Source organism: Squalius cephalus, assembly GCF_949319135.1.
Source record: "Squalius cephalus genome assembly, chromosome: 20".
NCBI classification, from domain to species: domain Eukaryota; kingdom Metazoa; phylum Chordata; class Actinopteri; order Cypriniformes; family Leuciscidae; genus Squalius; species Squalius cephalus.
This window is the reverse complement of record NC_137141.1, coordinates 7593802-7612344: the sequence shown is the minus strand read 5'-3', so window position 1 is coordinate 7612344 and position 18543 is coordinate 7593802. Positions and strand designations below refer to the sequence as shown.

The 18543-nt window shown below is 37.7% G+C and overlaps 1 protein-coding gene across 1 annotated transcript in view; it reads right to left on the bottom strand.

The window, feature by feature from the left end:
* Window positions 1-18188, bottom strand: part of mthfd1b (methylenetetrahydrofolate dehydrogenase (NADP+ dependent) 1b) — a 46426-nt gene extending 28238 nt beyond the window's left edge. Inside the window, exons 1-6 of the mRNA XM_079852426.1 lie at window positions 18014-18188; window positions 12665-12749; window positions 11019-11078; window positions 3609-3662; window positions 3392-3528; window positions 3154-3254 (exon numbers count right to left, since the gene is read on the bottom strand). Of these exons, the coding sequence (XP_079708552.1) occupies window positions 3154-3254; window positions 3392-3528; window positions 3609-3662; window positions 11019-11078; window positions 12665-12749; window positions 18014-18051 (475 nt within the window). The 5' untranslated portion in view covers window positions 18052-18188. The remainder of the gene's footprint in view (window positions 1-3153; window positions 3255-3391; window positions 3529-3608; window positions 3663-11018; window positions 11079-12664; window positions 12750-18013) is intronic.
* Window positions 18189-18543: the final 355 nt, after the last annotated feature.

Here is an 18543-nt window from a genome sequence, read left to right as displayed (position 1 = left end):
CTCCAGCTCAGTTATTATGATGGTGTCTCTAGTATACTTTACCTGTGTCCTAGCAACCGTTACAGCTGCCATTGATGAGTGACAGTAATGGTAAATGAAAAATGTCTAGTACAAACCATTTACCAAAGTTATATTAAACTGTCTGAAAACAAAACAGGGTTCACAAGCTGTCTAAATATGTTCACCATGGTCCATTTATAATAAAGAGTATAAATTATATATATCATGTCTCTGTGCATTACCATCAACCATCATGTCTCTGTGCATTACATTACATTATATATATATATATATATATATATATATATATATATATATATATATATATATATATATATATATATATATATGTTATGTAATGCACAGAGACATGATGGTTGAAGATCCACATGCATTATTATGTGGGCAATCCACAAACAAAGTCAAAAACAGGCAAAGGTATTGCCTGTATATCCAAATAATCATACCCAAATAAACAATCCAAACAATGATGTGATGCTCACATTTTTTTGCCATTCCATCAAAGACTTTATTTTCCATCATCCTTTGCCCAGACTCATCTTCCATTATTGGTTTCAGCTGTCTCTCATTAGTCTTATTAGCTCACTCTAAATGAAGCCCGGTTTATCAGTCACTCCTCGCAAGATCTTATATGTCTGTAGGTACTTATAGCCTTGTATTCTGGTTTTCTCATGTCTTTGTTTTGAATCTCTGCCTGGTCTTTTGGTTTTCTCAGTTTACCTCTGCCCTTATCTTAGTCATTGTTTGGATTGTTTATTTGGGTATGATTATTTGGATATACAGGCAATACCTTTGCCTGTTTTTGACTTTGTTTGTGGATTGCCCACATAATAATGCATGTGGATCTTCAACCATCATGTCTCTGTGCATTACATAACATATATATATATATATATATGTTATGTAATGCACAGAGACATGATGGTTGATGGTAATGAAGGCACTCCAGTTGGTGATCATGACAATATAAATCGCATCTTAGTAAGATATAAGTCAACATTTGAACGGATTTTTTTCTTTTTTTAACATATTTGTATCATTATGATGGGTACACACTAAAAGATTTTTAAAATCTTATAAGATTTTCAAAATGTGAGAGACCAGAAACAAAAACATCCTAGATTTATCCTTTTGCTCCTATAGTGTGTGGTGTGCCATGATGTGACAGACAGCATACCACACACAATTAGATTTTTTGTCCTTATGTTTGTGTTCCATCACATTTTGAAAATCTTATAAGATGTAAAAAATCTTTTAGTGTGTACCCAGCATTAGCTATGTCAGAGTTCTTGAAAATAATTATTGGGTTTCAGCTTATTTAAATATCTAATGCTGGGTACACACCACAAGATAATCGGGCTGATTTTGGGCCGATTTCTCCCCTTCCGACAATCCTAGGTAATGTCCCGATTATCATGATGGTTCTACTGATTATCTGATCAAATTTTTTCACAGGACATTACCTACGATTGTCGGAAGGGGAGAAATCGGCTCAAAATCAGCCCAATTATCTTGTGATGTGTACCCAGCATTAGATATTTAAATAAGCTGAAACCCAATACTTATGTTTAAAAACTGACATAGCTTAGACTTTATTCATATTCCTTTATTGATCTATTGATCTGCCTGCATTGACACCATATGAGAACTTAACTGAGCTGGGGTGCGTTTCCCAAAAGCATCGTTAGCCAACTATGTTCGCAAGTTCCGTCGTTATCTGCATAGTTCAACGAGTCAGTGTTTCCCGAAACCATCGTTCTAACTAACATTCGCAAACAGCATCGCAGAGTTGTGTAGTTTGAACGACAGCTCTCGACCTGTGGTTAGAAGCAGAGTTTCTAGTTTGTATAACATGTGGACTCAATAAATCCTTATCTTGAGCAAAATAAGCAAGCTGACATTCAGTACAACCTGTGTCTTTTATTTAGAATACATACAAAATGTCATTTACGTATTTTAGTTTGTTAAGAGATTTAAAGCACCGTTTTTGAAGAGTGCGCATGTGCGAACGTGCTCTAGCCTACTATGTAAGAACGAGCCTATGATTGAATCTGGAAATAAAGCAAAATAACGAGAAAAATGAGAAATAGTCCTCAGATGCCATGTCTGTAATTTATAGCGAAACATCTATCATTAATTTGATCTCAAACAGACTCATTAAAAGAAGTTATTACTCCACCACGTGTGTGATGTCATAAACCAACGTGGTTGAACGACCACTTTACGACAATACGGTTTCGGGAAACAGTCGTGACTAGCTAGTTGATTTTTTCAACGATGCATCGTAATATAGTAGTTAAGCAGCGAGTTACGTCGTTGTTCGGGAAACGCGCCCCCTGGACGATGACATCGCGTTTTTCTCCAGAGCGGCTATTTATGTAAATAAACTAAATTAATAACTTTTTTACAACAAAAATGAACCATCACTGAACTCACTTAAGCTGGACTGTGATGCTATTTTCTTCTAGAAACAAACTTGCATTATTGCATTATTTTGTAAAGTTGCTTTGTTATCTTTGTAAAGTTGCTTTGAAACAATCTGTATTGTAAAAAGTGCTATATAAAAAAGGTGACTTGACTGGAGCTTCACTCGTCAGGCCCTTTTAAGGTTGCAAAGGCCGGGACTTCCCTTGCTAAAGAGCCTAGAAGCTCAGGTATCATTCTATTATTAGAGAATATTGACTTAGGGAAGCAGTGTCACTAGACAGTCTATGCAAGTCATATTGCAGGTGCCTTTTTATAGTTATGACGCCATGGACTGTCATCAGTCAATCAATTGGCAGGTTTGTCACACGTGCTTCAGACACCAGTCACACTGATGCCGTACCATAGCGTCAAGCCAGAAGCATTGTCTCGTTCCCCTTTTCAGGGAAGCAAGGTTGCATTTGTAACATTGTAGGTTTAACATTACGTCCTGTTATGTTTGGTGTTGCTAATAATTTCCACCGTGTTCTTATCGAATTTATATTTTAAATGAATTTCATGAGGAGAGCTGTTGAAGAAACACTGCACACTACACAATTTTAAGCGAGCGCAACACCCATTTGGGCATGATCAATTTTCACAACCAAATTACATTTATAATCAGTTGTGTAGAGTGTTCCCTGCTTTAGTCTAAGGTGTCCGTCTCACCTGTTTGCTTGATGAGCTCCATACATCCATTAGGGGTACATGGGATAAAACAGTCACCAAGATCACCACGTGCCAGTTTCCCTGCATTTATACTTGTCAAACTGAAGCAAGCAAACAAACAGAAATCAAAACAGCTTTCATTATTTCATGGAGCAGAATACAATTTGTTGAAAGTCACATTAAATCAGAATTATAATTGAATGGCATAATGGTAAAGACTGAATTATATTTTCTGTACCCATCAACATCTTTCTCTGGAGCCACAGCATTGATAATCCTTTCTGTATTGATAGTGTGGATGGAGTCGAGGGGCAGCTGGACTATGAGCCCATGAACTTTGGAGTTCTCATTGACTTCAATTACACTGCGCATAACCTTCAAAATGTGTAACAGTTAATCATAAATGACAAAATCTGAAACAATGGTTTATCACTCCTTCAGATGATCTGCCCTACCTCATTTTCAGTTGCAGTCTGTGGAAGTTTCACATGCACAGCATTGATCCCGATCTAAAAATCAAGACAGTAATGGTAATTAAAGTGGTCCTGAACTACATTTCTTTATTATTTTACAATGTTCCCTGAGGAAACAATCCACTTATAATTTAGGTCAGTTTTATTTTCATAAAAAGCTGTTTTCTACCCTGTTATGAACACTCCGGCTGAATTATGATTGCAGTTGCTGAAATGAATCATGCAAAGTGTAACGTACATCTACTCCATCAAAGGTTCCTTTTAACAATGTGTTTTTGCAGCACTGAGCATTGTAGCCAGTCAATGCTTTCATACAATGGTGTAAGAACTGATTTTCCTGCCAAGACAAAAGCTGAGATAAAACTCACTCTACAATAAAGCAATGCAACGCACCCTGGACAGAAGATCGCTAAGAAAGAGCACAGGACATTGTCTTGTCCAAACTTATCTCCTTGTTTATATATGCTCCCTCCTCAAGTCACTAAAAGTTCACATATGATGCATCTTGTGAATCTATTGTTTTTCCTTTTATGTTTGGTATCATTTTAAATGCCTCAGTGCGATTTGTAAAATGGCCTTAATTTCATTGCAGTCATTGGTATTACGAGAAAGATTGAAAACTCTAAAACCAGGTGTAGGCTACTTTGGCTAAACCCAAAGTAGGCTACTCCCCCCGTATTCGTATTCCTGGCTGTGGAAGAACAAGCCAAGAGAGAGTGGAGGGATGCTGAAAACTGTCAAGGAATGTTAGGTGAGTGAATAGTGAATAAATATATGCTTCCTCTCATGCTGATAGGGTAGACATGGTAATTGTTTGATGACAAGTTGATTGGACTGATTATTTGAACGTGCTCCTCCCGAACTTTGTTTATGAAACATCATGTGTAGATTCTGCCATCGCGTCTGTTATAGAAGATATCGACAGCGCATTAATTTTAAAAGAGGGACAGAGAACCGTGATCAAGGCATTTGTCGATCGGAAAGATAACATACGTCACTTACTCCGTTGCTCTGATTGGTTGTAGGTCTATCCAATTGAGTGCAGATGCATTTTCTTTCCTGGTTCGGTTGAAACACGCCCCCTAATCACAGCCTAATGGAGCAGTATCAGACTCATATTTTGACTAGAATCTGAGTAGGACAACGTCAGGCTAGGTAAGTGGCAGAGCAGACTGGGGGAATCTGTAACCAGGAAAACCCCCACACAGTGCTGTGTCAGTGTTTTCCCAAGTCTTACACTTGGAACACACTCACACAACACTGATAGAATAATGAATAATGCAGAATAATGCAGGAATGCATTGCTTTGCTCTGCATTGCTCTGCATTGCTCTGTCAGGAATGCATTGCTTACTCTTAGAGTCATCTTTGAGTAATTGATGTCATGTATTCATTATTTCTGAATTCTGCTTTTAATCCTTTACTTGTGTAATTGGCATGATACATTTTTACCTGATAAATAAAATGTTATATTTGAACTATTCTGCATTATTCTGAAATAATTATTCGTAGTAGATTAATGTGTAGTCTGGTGTTTCCGCAAAGCTATTCCAGGATAGCGCAAACCGAAGTCACTAATGAATGGAGCATGGAGCACATCATTAAAGAGACCTTCTGATTTCTGACTATCACTGACTTAGCACATTGTATCTTGCGACTATTAAAAAAAATTATACCTTTTGTTATGAGTAGGCATAGGGCGACCGCTTAAGGGTAAAATAGTTTGCACATGTTTGCCACTTCTGGCATGCGAATGGCCTATCGTATGCGTTTCAGATATCACCAACCACATCTGTGAGCAACAGCCATATTATTGGCCATTCGCATTCCAGAAGCAAAAAACATGTCTGTGATCAGCTACAATGTTCACGATTCAACATTAATGATTTCTCTCAGGACAGTATGCACACACTGTGAATATGAGGTAAATAATTTTCAGTTGCTTGCAAAGACCGATCTTTTCGCTTCATAAGACCTCAATGTATCGTCATGAGCAACGAGTATTCATTTTTTGTCTGAATATGTTTTTTTGATTCAAAGAGATGGCTCCCTTTGACTGCCATTATATGACTCACAGATGGCCATGGTTTCATCTAAAAATCTTTGCTGTTCTACTGACGATAAAAAGTCACCTACATCTTGGGTGGCCTGAGGGTGAGTAAATTAACACCAAATTTAAATTTTTAGGTGAACTATCCATTTAAAATAAATTCCATTCAGTACATTTGAATTTCAATTAATTTTACAGCACAGACCACAGAATTCCATGGCCAGTCAACATTAACTTCTCCAGCATCCTCAGCAAGCCCCTCTCCCTCTCCCTCTCCCTCTCCCTCTCCCTCTCCCTCTCCCTCTCCCTCTCCAGATTGGGTTGACAGCTTCCAGGTTCCATGGGAGAAGCTTCCTGAAGCCTTGATGCAGTGTTTGGAGAGAGGGAAAAGGCCAAGCCCACGGTTACGTAGAGAAATTATCCGGATTGTCGTTTCTGAGGTAATGCTTGCCTGTGCTTCTCCCAATAAACAAGCCTCGACAGAAATTGGCATGAAAATGGTTGCAAAGTACCCGCAGTCACTGCAAGATGTCATAGAAGGTTATGTGATAGGACCAGGATATCACTCACTGATCAAGCAGTTACAAGCTCGAATTGAAAATGTAAAGCGGTCTTCACTACCACGGATATTGAGGCACAAACGGGTGTCAGATGAGTATGACACAGATGAATTACCAGCTAAACGAAGGGCAGCTGTTCAGGACACATATGGCTGTATACAGTGGGACATGAAATTCATGCCAGTAAGTGAGACACTGAAAAGCCAACGGGAGAAAAAAGACAAATTGAAGGTGCTGAGGAGAGCATGTGAGCGGAGCGGAGCTCATTCCACTCAGCGACGCTCGCTCAACCCAGAATGCACTTTGGTGATTTGCTAGTTCAAGACAGTCTGTAAAATAGCTAAGCACGAGTGGAGCAATAGGTCATGGAGTTCAAATATTGTTTTAGTGAAGTTGCAAGCCAAGCCAGGGAGAAGAAATTGGAGTGTGGAGAGACAGTGCGAGTGAGCAAAGATTCATATTGGAATCTAAAGCAGCACATTGGCAGAAAACACAAGGATGTGCAACGCAAACATAGTGCAGCAAAAGGTGAGCTATAGGCCTGCAATAATAAATTAGATAAATAGGTAAGGTAGCTATTGTGTTGTACCCCTTTCTTTATACGCGAAAATTAGTTTTTACTTGTATATGCTTGTATTTATTCTTGTATATGCAGTTTTCGCGTGCATATGATACGCGCTTTATTGCGTGTAATACACGCGCATCCCACAACACTAATCCTACCCAAACGTTTAATACATTTGTACCCCACACCATTACCAAACCTACCCATGCGTATCATATGCACGTAAAAACTAATTTTCGCGTATAAATTTCACAATAAACACAATGCGTGCTATAGAGACGCATTTAGTGTGACCGGGTTGCACCACAAATTAAGATTTCCTCCCATGAATTTAAGAATTCGTTTTCTCATTTAGGCTAAATCATGGCCACAAATTAAATATGTTCTCTGGGTGTTAGTAAATTATGGCCACATTGTTGAAGTAATTAATTATCTCGTTTTATTAAAACAAGGGAACGAATTATTACAACGTGGCCATGCACGATTTACTAAACCAGGTAGGCTAACGAATTATTATATAGTTAATTGTGTGTTCGCTTTAATTAAAATGAGGAAACGAATCATTAAAACATGGTGGCGTTGGGTGGGAGTAATGAATTGTTAATTCGTTGTGCAATCATCAAATCAGTGCAACTAAAAATAACCTATATAGCCAAAGCCAACACACAAATATTATTGATGGTCATGATAATCCAGGTGTGTTTTGTGGAGTTTAGTTCTTTATGCATTTCATCTTGTTTTTATTTATTTTTTATGTGATTGTTTTGCAACGGCAGTTATGTTCATGGAAATAAAATAACGGAAATCTAATATACTTTTTCAATTATTGCATATTATAGGCAAGTTTGCTAAAGGGCAATGTCATATTTTTTTAATTGATAAAGTTAATTTAAAGTAACAACATGTAGCTTTTCAACCTTCATAATATATTTCCAAGACCCTTGTGATAGTACATCGACTTACAATAGGTTGAATGAGACGTCTGCCAGAGCCTGACGGGGTCTGTATCGCTTTTACTGGCACTATGTAACTTCGCGGTGCGGGTAGTAACCAGCGCTCAAAAAGAACTACAAAATTCGACTGCTTTACGGCATACGTCACTTCGCCCACCACTTCCTCAAATGTGGCCAACCAGCGCGTTTGTTTTCGTGCGTCTGTTTTCGTCATGGCTGAAGCAGCAGCGAAACGTAAGAAGTCCAAGGTTTTGTCGGAGTAGAGTCGGAAGAGGAAAAGGGAGAGTGATAAACTGAAAGGGCAGGACGAGGATCAATATGGGTCGAGCGTTTGCTCGCTGGCGTGAGCTAATGGAGGAGGAGTGTTTCCAGACCGATGCTGACTTGGCCGTCATGCTGTTGAACTAGTAAGTAACTGTAAATTGCTTGCATACTATCTTTAGTTTTTCTAATCTGTTGTCTGCCTGGCTACGTTACGGAAACTATCTGGTCCTCCATTTATTTATCTTCATGAATCAGCTAACGTTAGTAGATGAGCGAATTATCAATCTGGTAGCTAGTAAACACTAACATGCGTTAGTTTTAGATGGTTAGGATGCTATCGCTATCATTCTCGTTCAGATTTGAGCATTGTAATCGACATGCAAATCGCAAATGTTTGAGTTAAAATGTTTAGTCTACTAAATATGTATAAATTATAAAAGGAGGAAGATTAATAATATTATCATTGCCCATATGAAAAAAAACCTACATGCTTCATATACAGTAACCGTAAATCATTTTACGACAGCGGTAATGGACAATTCCGCTTCCAACCTGTAGGGCGACCGCAGAGGAAAAGTTCCATGTTGTTGCTTTAATGCATCTAAATTAATAAAAAGTAGTCATTTCATAACTGCTATTTATAATCCTACTATCGATACATTATTTCAAGGAATCCAATACAAACAGAAATCAATTAGCCTACTACAGAGAAATGTAATGTCGGAGTGGGATCTCAACGGGATTTGTTTTACTGGTGAGCGTGAGTGTTTTGTGAGTGGAGCGTTTGCTTGGGCTGTGAGCGTCTGAGCGGAGCACATGCGCAAAAAAGCATTCTGTAAAGTGTTATGAATTGTCCCCATTTATTTTACAGTGAAGTTCTGGCAACCAAAGCTGCCTGTATTTTACACAATTTTTTTTTTTACAGTGTAGACAACGCAAATATTCTACAATGAAACCCTATGGCTGGTTATGCCTGTCTCTTTGGTAGAAGTGGTGGCAACAGATTTCCCTTTGAGAAACTGCTCCCCCTTGGGTTGGAGTCTAGGGGATGATAGTTTTAGGCACATTATACCCTTGTTTTCATTTCCCCTCTATGACTAATGTAAGGAAATAAGCTTTACCATTCAATGAAGGAGAAAGGTAACTATCAATGGGTCTTGGAGTAGGGGTCTCGTTCTCCTTTGGATAAGTGCTCTACTAAACTATTTACTAGCCATAGCAGGCTTTGAGTAGAATGCTTATCCTCTAGATGGGGTATGAGCTGCTCTCCCCCAATAACACTGAGGTTTTTAAATGCGCTTTTACAGTTCGGTATGGCACTTAAATAGTACCACCTCGGCTGAGGTTCCAAGCAAGCAGTACCGATACTAAAATGTGACGTGTAACACTGCAGATCACTGATTGGTCGGAGGATCGTCACTACCAGTGTAATTGGATTAGCGACGAGACACCAAACCCAAACAAACACACTTAAGGCCATTGCACACTGAGTCCGAAATTTTCGTATGCATTTTTTCGTGTTCGTCAGCCTTAAAATTCGTCACGCACAGAAACCTTGCACACTGAGTCCGATGCGTATTTATTAAACCTTTGCGGAAAAAAACGCAAAAAATACAAAATGGATTCGTCAAGCAGTGAGGATGATTTTGTTGCCCTCTTTCTTCTTAAAAAGAGAAAAATAAAAAGAGGAAATATTGGGTCCATCCAATCCTGAGATTGCGCCGAGAGGAAGGAGAGTTTCACCTCCTTATCAAGGAGTTGCGAAATTATCCCGAGCGATTCAAAATTTACCTCAGAATGTCAGTGGAACAGTTTGATGCTTTGCTAGCGATACTGGAGCCACATATTAAAAAGAAGACCACCAATTTCCGTGAACCAATCGATCCTGAACAGAGACTGGCAGTATGTCTAGGTATGGACCCTTTTTACAGTCTGTGGTATATGGACACACACACACACAGCCGGCGGAAGCACTGGGCAGACAGAACAGCTGTATACAGGTTATATTTTCCGAAATTTCGATCTGATTGAAAGGGGAGGTGGCTCTGAATTGTCAAAAAAACTCTCAAAATACTGGCTGTGGATGCGAAAAACGTAGAAAATCGAAAATTTCGGATGCGAATTTCGGACTCAGTGTGCAATGGCCTTTAGTCTTGCAGTGGAAAACATCCAAATGCCGAGAATCAAGAACACCATTCCATCGATATGATCCATTGCTCCTGTTTTGTGCATTTGTTTATGACGCTTTTACAAATACAAATATCATGGCAATAGAGGCGGCGAAACTAACGATCAGTCTATAATCCCACCCACTTTGAAGCGATACTAAACAGCAATGAAAAAGCAAAGCGAGCCAAGACGAGCCGTACCATGCAGTGGAAAAGAGCCATAAGTAGGGTTTGAGTGTCTCTCTGGCTCTTTTTGGGGTTAGAGCCTGGGTGATGGAGTTACTGGGCACATTGCATTTTGCTCAGCTTCATCTTACTCCCATGTTATGGCAAAGTAGGGATGTAGGCTTTACCTTGGGGGAGTGGTAGCTCTAAGGAGCCTGGTTTGCTCTTTGTGGGTAGGCTGCTTAGCCCCTTAGGGTAGAACAGGGTGGATGGAACCATGTTTCGTTTACCTCCCCCCCAGACTAATGTTGGGTCATGAAGCAGGGATATTGGTCCCCTGTGGAAGGGTGCTCAACCATGGCGACAATGCTAATGAGTAGAGGAAGTTTGCTTGTGGGCATCCTTGTAGTAGGGTTCCCCTATAGCTGGGTCTCAGTTTGAGCTATGCTTGGAGATAGAGGTGAACTATGCTTGGACCCGTCCTGCAAGAGATTCACCAAGGACTACGGTTTCAGCTAAAAAAATCTTCTTTACATTTCTGCTGATGAACAAAGAGACACCTACATCTTGAATGGCCTGAGGGTGAGTAAATTAAAAGCAATTTTTCATTTTTGGGTGAACCATCCCTTTAAGCACCATCCCTATACACTGTTTTGATGTGGCTTTACCTCAGCAGCAGCTTTCAGCTTCATGCTGATGTACAAGTTTGAGTCCTCTCTGTCTCCCACCTATAACAGACAAACAATCAAACATTTAAACAAGTATACCAAACACAGCTTGTAAAACCTTTAAGATAACTTTCATGCTTTTTTTTAGCTTAAGTAGTGTTTTCCTAGTACTATAATGTACGTTTCCTACTAGATGAAAAGGATGGGCAACTCCTGGGGGACCACTGTCTCTCAGATTTTTATTCCACCTCTAATTAAACATATCTGAACCAGTGATTTTCAAGTATCCAGCAAGTTAGTGGGGTAGGGAAAGGTAACAGAACATAAACTGTATGTGCAATCGCAGTTGGGTTTTTCCAGCCAACTACAGTAGTCAACATTTGAAGTGGATCAAAAAAGTTCAAAGTTGTCCTAAGACAAGAACCGGTATTGTTCAAAAATTCATGTATAAAAGGTTTTGATCTACTTCAAATGTTGATAACTGTATTTTAATTTAATAAATCCTGAATGTAAACAGACACGAAAATATAGTTTTGCATTAGTTCAAATGAACATTAAGATGATGGTAAAATTGGTAACAGTTTATTTACATACTGATGACGTGTTGTGACCATTTGTGCATGTAAAACACTATGTATTATGCATTAAGCCCAACAAAATGTCTGACCAACACAGCCCTTGACATTTGTATAGAATTTGGATGTTTAAGTCATTTTGCGAACAGGGCTGCGGGCACTTGCATGTATTTACAGAGGCTGCCGGCATATAGGCATAGTGGCAGTTTAATTTCATTAGTTTTCCTGATCCTCACAGAATTGAATAAAACGATGTCCAACAACAAACATAACTCTCTCTGAAGCAATGGGCTCCATCAAGACAAGTTCGCTCAAGTTATAATGTGTAATCTATAATAATCATGTTAACGCGCTCAGCTAGAAGTCTTACAGGGTTGGAACAACATGAGGGTGAGTAATTACTGACAGAATTTTCATTTTTGGCTGAACTAACCCTGTAACATATGCAATTATAAGAGGTCAGTTTAAACAACTTCAGACTGACTGGAAACACCATTAAAAAGTTAATTATTTTTTTTAATTAAATTAGACCAATAAAGTGGCAAAGCACAATTGCAAATAGGCAAACCTTCTTTTTATTCAAAGATTTCTAAGAATATAAATTTGAAAAAATATCAAACACTTAAATCTAAATAAAACAGCAAAACCACTCTCATCAAAAGAAAGTTGGTCTCATTCATTTAACCATTGTTCAAGCGCACAATAAAACAACTAATTTTCCCCTGCTGTCAATAATTGTATCCCTTAAAACTAATCTCTGATAATCATAATTATCACATTGAAAAAATAAAACTTCTCTGTGAAAATAACTTCATGCCTACCGTCTGGGGTCTGAGGTGTTTTCTGAACTTTGGAGGTGTTTTGACATGCTCTGACATTTGTGCTTTAATCAGTAACTTGTAACATTTCCATGGCTTAAGTTTGATTGCACTGTATTCAGCATAAACTCTGCTACAATAATATGTGAGCAGCATGTGTGTAAAAAAAAAATATTTTGAAGTCACTGAAATAAGGCCATAAAACACATACTGTGTCATTCAACATTTAAACCAGTAACTTGTCACTACTAACCTGTAACACCACAAGGCCGGGTTTGAAATTGGGATGAGTCATCCTCATGCCTTTCACCTCTTCCTTCAACCTCTCTCTGACCTGACTGGAGAAACATAAGGATTCAAAATGAATTCTGCAAGCAATTGCGTAACAAAGCAAACTACAAGGTCCTACATATACACACATTTATGATATAGTGTCAAAACAAAAATTATTCAGACACCAGATATAATTTTTTTTTACTAGTGGGTGTAGGACACTATAGTTCATTTATGTAAGTGAGGATAGCAAAATAAAGTAAACTGTGACATATACCCAAAAATTCTTCACACACTACTTCACCAGTAAAATGTATAAAAATTTGGGACCAAAATTTATTCAGACACTTTGACCTGACCATGTTTTGCTTAAATATTTTTTCTTAAATTGCTAATACAACCTTTTTACACCACAGACTGAACACAATTAAGCATCGCTTGCTAATTGGTTGATTTAAAGGGGTGATGAACTGAGAAATCAAATTTTCCTTGAGCTTTTGACATATAAGAGATCATCATACTATAATAATATCCTGTAAGTTTCAGAACTGAAAACTACCTTGTTAGTCCAATAAAAGCTTTTATAGACATCAGGCTCAGCAAACGACTCGTTTTTCAAAGTGGGGAACTATGACGTCAAAGAGGATAAAACACCGCCTCCACAAAAGAAGATCAACGCCTACTTCAACACGGCCTGTTTAGCCCCGCCCACCGATTCGCCCAAACATGCTAAATAACATAGGACGACATGATGATTGCTTACCGGATCGAGCTACTTCCAAGCAATAAACATGCTGTTTACTAAATATTGTGCAGTGCCTGTTTGTGGAAGAAGACAGTCATAAGCTTCCTTCGGATTCCAGCATGGTTAAACTTTATTAAATCAGTCAATCACAATTTACCGACACGGATCTGCCAGCAACATGTAAGTAACCATGTGTATTCTAATGCCTGATCTGCGATCAGTGATTTCTGATGTGTAATTATTCAAGTTCAGATGTCTTTCTCTTAAAATCGTTCAATACTGTTTATGCATCAGTGACTAAACGATCAACTTCACATAATTTCTCGTAGTGTTATGAAAATAATCTTTTTTAAACTGTTATTAAATTATATACAGAAAGCGATCAAAGAACGATCCCTTTCCATTCGCCCAAGCTGTCAATCAAACAGCACAGCGCGAGCCGCGAGAGCTTATCTGGACACTTACCAAACTCGTGATGAAATAATGACACTTAGACTACACAACGAAGCTCTTACTGTGTATTCACATCGTGTTTGCATTGTGATTTGGTGTAAGCATTTGTGAGAGTGCAAAAATTGCGTTGCAATGATAAGATCTTTATTCACGCGATCAACAGACTGTCTGTCATCTGCTCAGTCAGTGCTCATCATGCTGCAACCTTTCATGCGATAGATTTAAATATAATGCTTTAAACCAGTGGTTCTCAATTCCAGTCCTCATGACCCGCTGCTCTGCACATTTTGTATGTCTCTCTTATCTGACACACTCAGTTCAGTTCATGGAGTCTCTCCTAATGAGCTGATGATCTGGTTCAGGTGTGTTAAATAAGGGAGACATACAAAATGTGCAGAGCAGTGGGTCACGAGGACTGGAATTGAGAACCACTGCTTTAAACGATACTTTTCACGATTTGTTAATCTCGATAGCTGTAATAGTAAAAACGTAGTAAAAGTTTTCGAGAGTTCATGTAATACTAGCTATTTCATATGCAGGCATGTCAGCCAATCACAGCAGTGGGCGTTTGCACTGCAGTCTCACAGCAGACACGCCCCTTAAAACGGAGCGTTCAAATCTGAGGCTGAAATCAGGCTTGGAAAAATGGCTTTTATTTATAAATTATGACAATTTTTGATGTAAAATCATACTAACATTATAAGGGCACCCCAGGCAACATTATAAAATAATAAAACAATCCAGTTCATGACCCCTTTAAATTGGTATTATCTAATTGTGTACTTAAATTTAACAGCTGACAGCTATTATTCAACCTAATTCATTTGGGAGACAGTCTAACAGAAGGATGGCCAAAACCAGTGAAATATCAACTGATTTGATAACTCTGAATTCTTGTCATATTTTATTACCATTTTCTAAACTATAGCGAATAAACTGATAATGTGAGAAATGTTTAAGGTGTCTGAATAACTGTTGGTTTGTAAAATCACAAACAGGCAATATTGGAGCTCATTGCCAATTATGTTCCCACTCAGCTGTCCTGATTCAGAAGAAAAAATATTAAAAAAACATCTGGAGCTGATGAATTTTGTGAACTTTCACTTCACATTAGGTCTTGAGTGCTTCTCCCACTCCCACACACACAATATAGGCTGCTTTTCAATTGGAAGCATCCTAGTAAGAATACATGTTGGTTTCCATTGCATAATGTCAAAGGCCATCTCAATTTGAATGCAGCCTTTGCTTTATGCCCTTGATTCTGTGTATTTTGAAAGATAGCCTACATCAAGTGTATCCAATCCCTCTAATGCCCACCAATCACCAACAAGGCTCGACATTAAGCCTTGCCATGTGCTTGCCCTTCAGACAAGTACATTTGTAAAGTAAATAGGTCATTCACTAGCTCGAGTAAAAAAGTTACTTGTGCGGAAAGATAAAAGGATTATAATTATGTAAATGCAATTTATTCTGAAGCATATACTGTGTTCTATAAAACTTAACTTAAAATGACACTAAGCCTCTTAAATGTATGTGTCATTTTGACAACATTTTGACAATACTTACCCTCAAGTTGTTCCAAACCTGTATGAGTTTCTTTCTTCTGTTGAACAAGAGAAAGAATATATTAAAGAATGTTGGTAATCAAACACTTGATGGGTAGTCATTGACTTCCATAGTAGTAAAAAAATACTATGGAAGTCAATGGCTTCCGTAAACTGTCTGGTTACCAATATTCTTCAAAATATCAGAAGAAAAAAAACTCATACAGGTTTGGAACAACTTTAGAGTGAGTAGTGATTACAATTAAAACATTTTAGTGAACTATCGCTTTAAAAGTGAAATGATTTTTGTAGATCCAGTGATTAGTGATGTCTGTTTTCAGTGTGATATAAGTACATGACTAGTGGCTGATCTGTGTTCCACAACAATTCCACAAACCTGGAAGACATTCTGAACATACACAAGCAGTAAGCGGTTTTAGAAAGGAACATTTAAAAAATAAAAAGGTAGTAGTAGGGAGAATCAATGAATTAGGAATAATTTACTGCTACTGTAAGAATGACATGTAATCAATATAAAGTAACTGTTGTCTGATTACAAGCATTGTAAAAATGTAATATAATCTAATTAAGTACTTGTTTTGGAATCTGATTACGTAATCCAGATTATATGTAATCAGTTACTACCCAGCACTGACTGTATTGCTTGTACAACTCTTCCCACCTAATGCCCGTGTGACTTATTCCAATCAATTTCTCACAGTGTTCATTTAGGCCAGAGAAGGCTTGTGCGGAAACCTTTACGATGTAGCCATGCGGACTTACTAGAGAGACCTGGGGACCCATCTACCAGAATCTTTTAGAGTACAAACCACCTCATTCTAGCATTTAATGACTATGTTTACACGTGCAGCAATAATGTAAAGACTTAAATGCTGTAAGATGTTAACATGACACAAGCAAACTTTTTCACTCCCGTTTACATACAATTTTCATTATTCTGATTGTTCACATAGCCCAATGCACAGAACATATGATGAGCTCACATACAGTAGGTGTGTTCCTAGCCAAGTTCATCCAGCGCACAAGGATTTGTTTGCTGGTTCTTTGGTATGTGGCCTAAAATATCTCCACTTCAATGATTTCAACCATCAATATACTGCAATATTTATTTATGTTGTGCAACATTGTCAACCTGAACTCAGTTCCTTCAGCACCCCAAAATGCACATGCGCACTGTGGTCAGAGTGGAATAGATGTGGTTACATGCCTGTTTTTGTGATTAAAATCTGCATATAGTATATACACCACGTTATACAAGGACTATGGTTGTTATGATAATGAGCTTAATCGGAATTTGTTCAGAGTATTGTGTTTATATGAGGTAAAGTTGAAATCACAATTTTTACACAATCACATGATGAGGGTGCATGTAAACGTAGTAAAGATTGAGGAAGACTTAAGCCTACAAGACTCAAAAGGACTAGTCTAAGATGCCTTTTCATTTGAGAAGCACCCATTGTAGCTGGGTCTTCTTTATGTTTCTGGACCATGCAAAGACAAATTACATAAAACTGTAATTTTTAATCAAATTAGACCAGATAACTCAAATTATGAATCACTAGCTTCACATTGTCAATCAGGGTAAGGAAAGTAGACCATTGCTCAATATTTAAATTTTTAAAGGCAATGATATCTGAATTTGGCAGCAAGTTTTTTGCTTGAATGCTCACTTTTCAGTTCGGGAAATTCACGTTTATTTTAATTTTGCAACTTTTGTTCTGCCTAAATCATAATCATCCACTGTTCGTCCGTTGGACAGGGGAGAACTGGCCCCCGACTGAGCCTGGGTTCTCCCAAGGTTTTTTCTCCATTCTGTCACCTGATCTGCCTTACACTGATCTGTGGACAATGACACAATTTTCTTCTAGAAACAAACTTTGTTGTATTATTTTCATGTTATCACTGTGAAGCTGCTTTGATACAATCTGTATTGTAAAAAGCGTTATATAAATAAAGGTGACTTGACTTGGTGTTAAAATTATTGTTTAAATTAGCCTACATGTTAGAACTTGAGTAGAAAATGGCCAATGTAAATTAGTTACACACATTGGATACACCACTGTGAGTACTCTACAAAGACTGAACCAATTATATAATGTTAGCTACATTAAAATTAGCCATAAACATTTTTTTAGGTTTAAAAACATTTGTGTGTGCACTGCAAGTTATCTAAATGGCTGATTATACTGACTGTGCTATCCATTCAGAGTAATGATGGTCAGATGGAGATCATGTGATGTTTGGTCTCCATACATAAAAACAATATAAGATCCCTACACCTTTTGAGTGTGTTCTGGTTTACGTAATACTCTTTCAGACTTTAATATCATCGATAAAGCGATCAATAAAAAAACCTTCAGTGCATTTCTCAAGAGTTCAGAGTTCAATTCTTGACAAAAATCCATTAAAACAACCACGAATCTGAGCGGTGTAAAAACAAACAAACAGGCACTCTCTCTAAAATATTATTGCTTTCTAATTCACACAAGTACGTTTGAACAAAAAACATAAAAATTAGTTTATAGCTTTATCAACGTAACATGAAAAATGTTAGAAAATCGCTTACGCTGAGATCGCTTTTCCGCAGATGATTTGGGCTGGCATCGTAAGATTTTTAGCCTTCCTTAAGTGTGAGACAAAGTTGTGTGTTCTACAGTTTACGCTGCTAACTGAGAGCACGTGTTGAACTATTCTTCTTCTTCTACTTCTGTGTGTGTCTTCTGGCGGTACGAAATGAATCCGCCCCTATGTTTGTGAATATCATCAAGTACGTAAATATACGTCAATGATGTAGGTGTAACTGTCTGCACCAATCAACTTTCCTCTTTTTTTCTTTTTTGTCTGCTGAAATAAGAGTGGATTTTTTTTTTTTTACTATTATTTACCAATGAACAATATTTAGTTAGTTAGTTTATTAGTTAATTGACCAACCAAGCAACAAACATATTTTCAGACAGCTATTAAAAAGGTGGAAGGTCTATTGATTGGAATATTAAGATGTCAACAAGTCATGCTATATTATGTAGCCTACTAAAATAGAAGTAAAATATGTGAAAACTGATGTTATATGAAATTTTGAAAGGCCAATAGAAAGAG